Below are 2,466 nucleotides of genomic sequence, written 5' to 3' on the forward strand. Positions count from 1 at the left end.
ATTTTTTAGCACTAGTTAATAGTTACTAGAAATAAAATTGATTTCACGATTCTGTTATGTCATTTTCAACCAACTCATTTTTTGTAATCATTTCTAAAACATGTCTATTTTTARTAGATTCTCCTAAAAAATTCTTCAAAATAGAAAAGCTACAACTCAAAATCTCTAAAAAAAATATTACATTCATTTCAGACAAATTCTACATAAGATTATAATATTAAAATATTATCTTTCTATAAATATTCTCAAATTTTCATTTTTGGAAATGTGTCTTGTCATGTTACATACGTAAGCAATTACGCATGCATTTGCAGGGATTTGTTTCAAGTGACATTTGTACTTGACTTCACAAATTGAAATTTGCTTTCTCTTAGTCACTGCATATATATATACACACTCAGTATATATAGATATAATTCATCCTAACCCAAATACCTCACTCTCTTACTCTCGATCACACAAACACCTTCAAATCATCAATGGCGTCTAAAGAAGATCTTGTGCATGTGTTTSTAGTCACCTTTCCAGCACAAGGCCATATCAATCCACTCCTCAGACTTGGTAAGCTCATAGCTTCAAAGAGTAACCTGCTTGTCACCTTCTCTGCCACCAAATCCATCGGAAACAAAATGAGGAAAGCCGGTGCCGCCGTCTCTGGTGATCCTACTCCGGTAGGCAACCGTGGTGGGATGATCCGCTTTGAGTTCTTTGACGATGGATGCTCCGAAGAYGACGATAAACAAGTCCATGACCTTGACACGTATCTACCTAAACTTGAGGCTTACGGRAAGAGAGCACTAACCGGAATCATCAACCACCATGCACAAAACGGCCGGCCGGTTACGTGCCTTATCCACAACCCYTTTGTCCCTTGGGTTTCCGAATTAGGRGAAGAGCTTARCATCCCTTCAGCMATGCTTTGGGTGCAATCTTGTGCTTGTTTTTCATCGTATTATCATTACGAGAATTCATTAGTTCCTTTTCCAAATGAAAAACAACCAGACATCGACGTACAGTTGCCAAGCATGCCGGTGTTGAAGTCCGATGAGATTCCAASCMTTTTACATCCTTCAACGCCTTATGCGTTCTTGAGAAGARYCGTTTTARGCCAGTTCAAGAACTTGTCAAAGACGTTTTGTGTATTAATGGAAACATTTCAAGAACTTGAGGGTGATCTTATCAAGTATATGTCTCAAATATGTCCTATCCGACCTGTTGGTCCGCTGTTCAAAAACCCATTACTTGAATCTAGCTCCAATATCTCCGGCGACTTGATMAAGGCCGACGATTGTCTTGAATGGCTCGACWCAAAGCAACCTTCATCCKTGGTTTACATATCATTCGGAAGTRTTGTGAGCTTGAGTCAACAACAGTTGACTGAGATGGCTTATGGGGTTTTGAATTCTGGCGTGTCGTTTTTGTGGGTCATGAGAAAGGGTGATACTTTTAATGGTGTGAAATRCGGCAGGTTGCCGGAGGGGTTCTTGGAGGCGGCGGGTGACAGGGGGATGGTGGTTCACTGGAGCCCACAAGCACAGGTATTAACCCACCCGGCGGTGTCTTSTTTCGTGACTCACTGTGGGTGGAACTCGACGATGGAGGCGTTGTCGAGCGGTGTCCCGGTGGTGGCGTTCCCGCAGTGGGGGGATCAAGTGACGGATGCCAAGTACTTGGTTGATGAATGGAACGTCGGGGTTAGGATGTGTAGGGGTGAAGCTGAGAATCGAGTGATTGAGAGGGAGGAGGTCGGAGAGTGCTTAAAGGAGGCAACTAATGGTGTAAAGGCGGTGGAGATGAAAAAGAATGCATTGAAATGGAAGAAAGCGGCGGAGGAGGCGGTGGAAGACGGTGGAACATCTGACCGGAATATTGAAGAGTTTGTAGATGAGATAAGGAAGATAAGGCAATCCACGAGTACTAGTAGTTAGGGTGAGGAATGTTTACGAGAGATTTGGATTCCTAGTAGGGATTTGGAATAGATTGGATTCCTGTATTTGGTTTGCAGGATTTGGATTGGATTTGGATTGGATTTGAAATCCATTTCATTCCGGTGTTTGGTTTGTAGGATTTGGATTTGGATTGAATTTTTTTTTTAACATCTAAGAAGAACCGAGTATATTAGCATATCATATCATATCGATAACTTCTCCCAACAAAAAAAGAGAGGTTATATTAGCATCTACAATAGATTCCTTAATATCTATACTATATTATAAAGCATTTAACAAAAAACTTTTAAAAATCATTTTTATGCATGAAGTATTGTATATTAATGCATATTACTTAAAATTCAAGATTACAAGTAAACTATGCACAAGTACAACTTATTAAAGCTTAATGTTTGAATTCGCGTAACTAACTGCAGATAAACATAATCAATTAAAGAATAAGATCTCATTTTAAAATATAAAATATCTAAAATATAATTAGGATAATTATCGAATTTTAACAAAATAATTAATTATT

At 38.9% G+C, this 2,466-nt stretch overlaps 1 protein-coding gene across 1 annotated transcript; it reads left to right on the forward strand.

Moving 5' to 3' along the window:
* The first annotated feature begins 412 nt into the window (after positions 1–412).
* On the forward strand, positions 413–2,016 carry LOC112523283 (gallate 1-beta-glucosyltransferase-like). Its single transcript, XM_025132813.1, has one exon. It carries the CDS (start codon positions 480–482, stop codon positions 1,926–1,928), a length of 1,449 nt encoding a protein of 482 aa, XP_024988581.1. The 5' UTR covers positions 413–479; the 3' UTR covers positions 1,929–2,016.
* The last annotated feature ends 450 nt before the right edge of the window (positions 2,017–2,466 follow it).

The sequence above is a fragment of the Cynara cardunculus genome, assembly GCF_001531365.2.
Source record: "Cynara cardunculus var. scolymus isolate 2C chromosome LG 12, CcrdV1, whole genome shotgun sequence".
Taxonomy (NCBI): domain Eukaryota; kingdom Viridiplantae; phylum Streptophyta; class Magnoliopsida; order Asterales; family Asteraceae; genus Cynara; species Cynara cardunculus.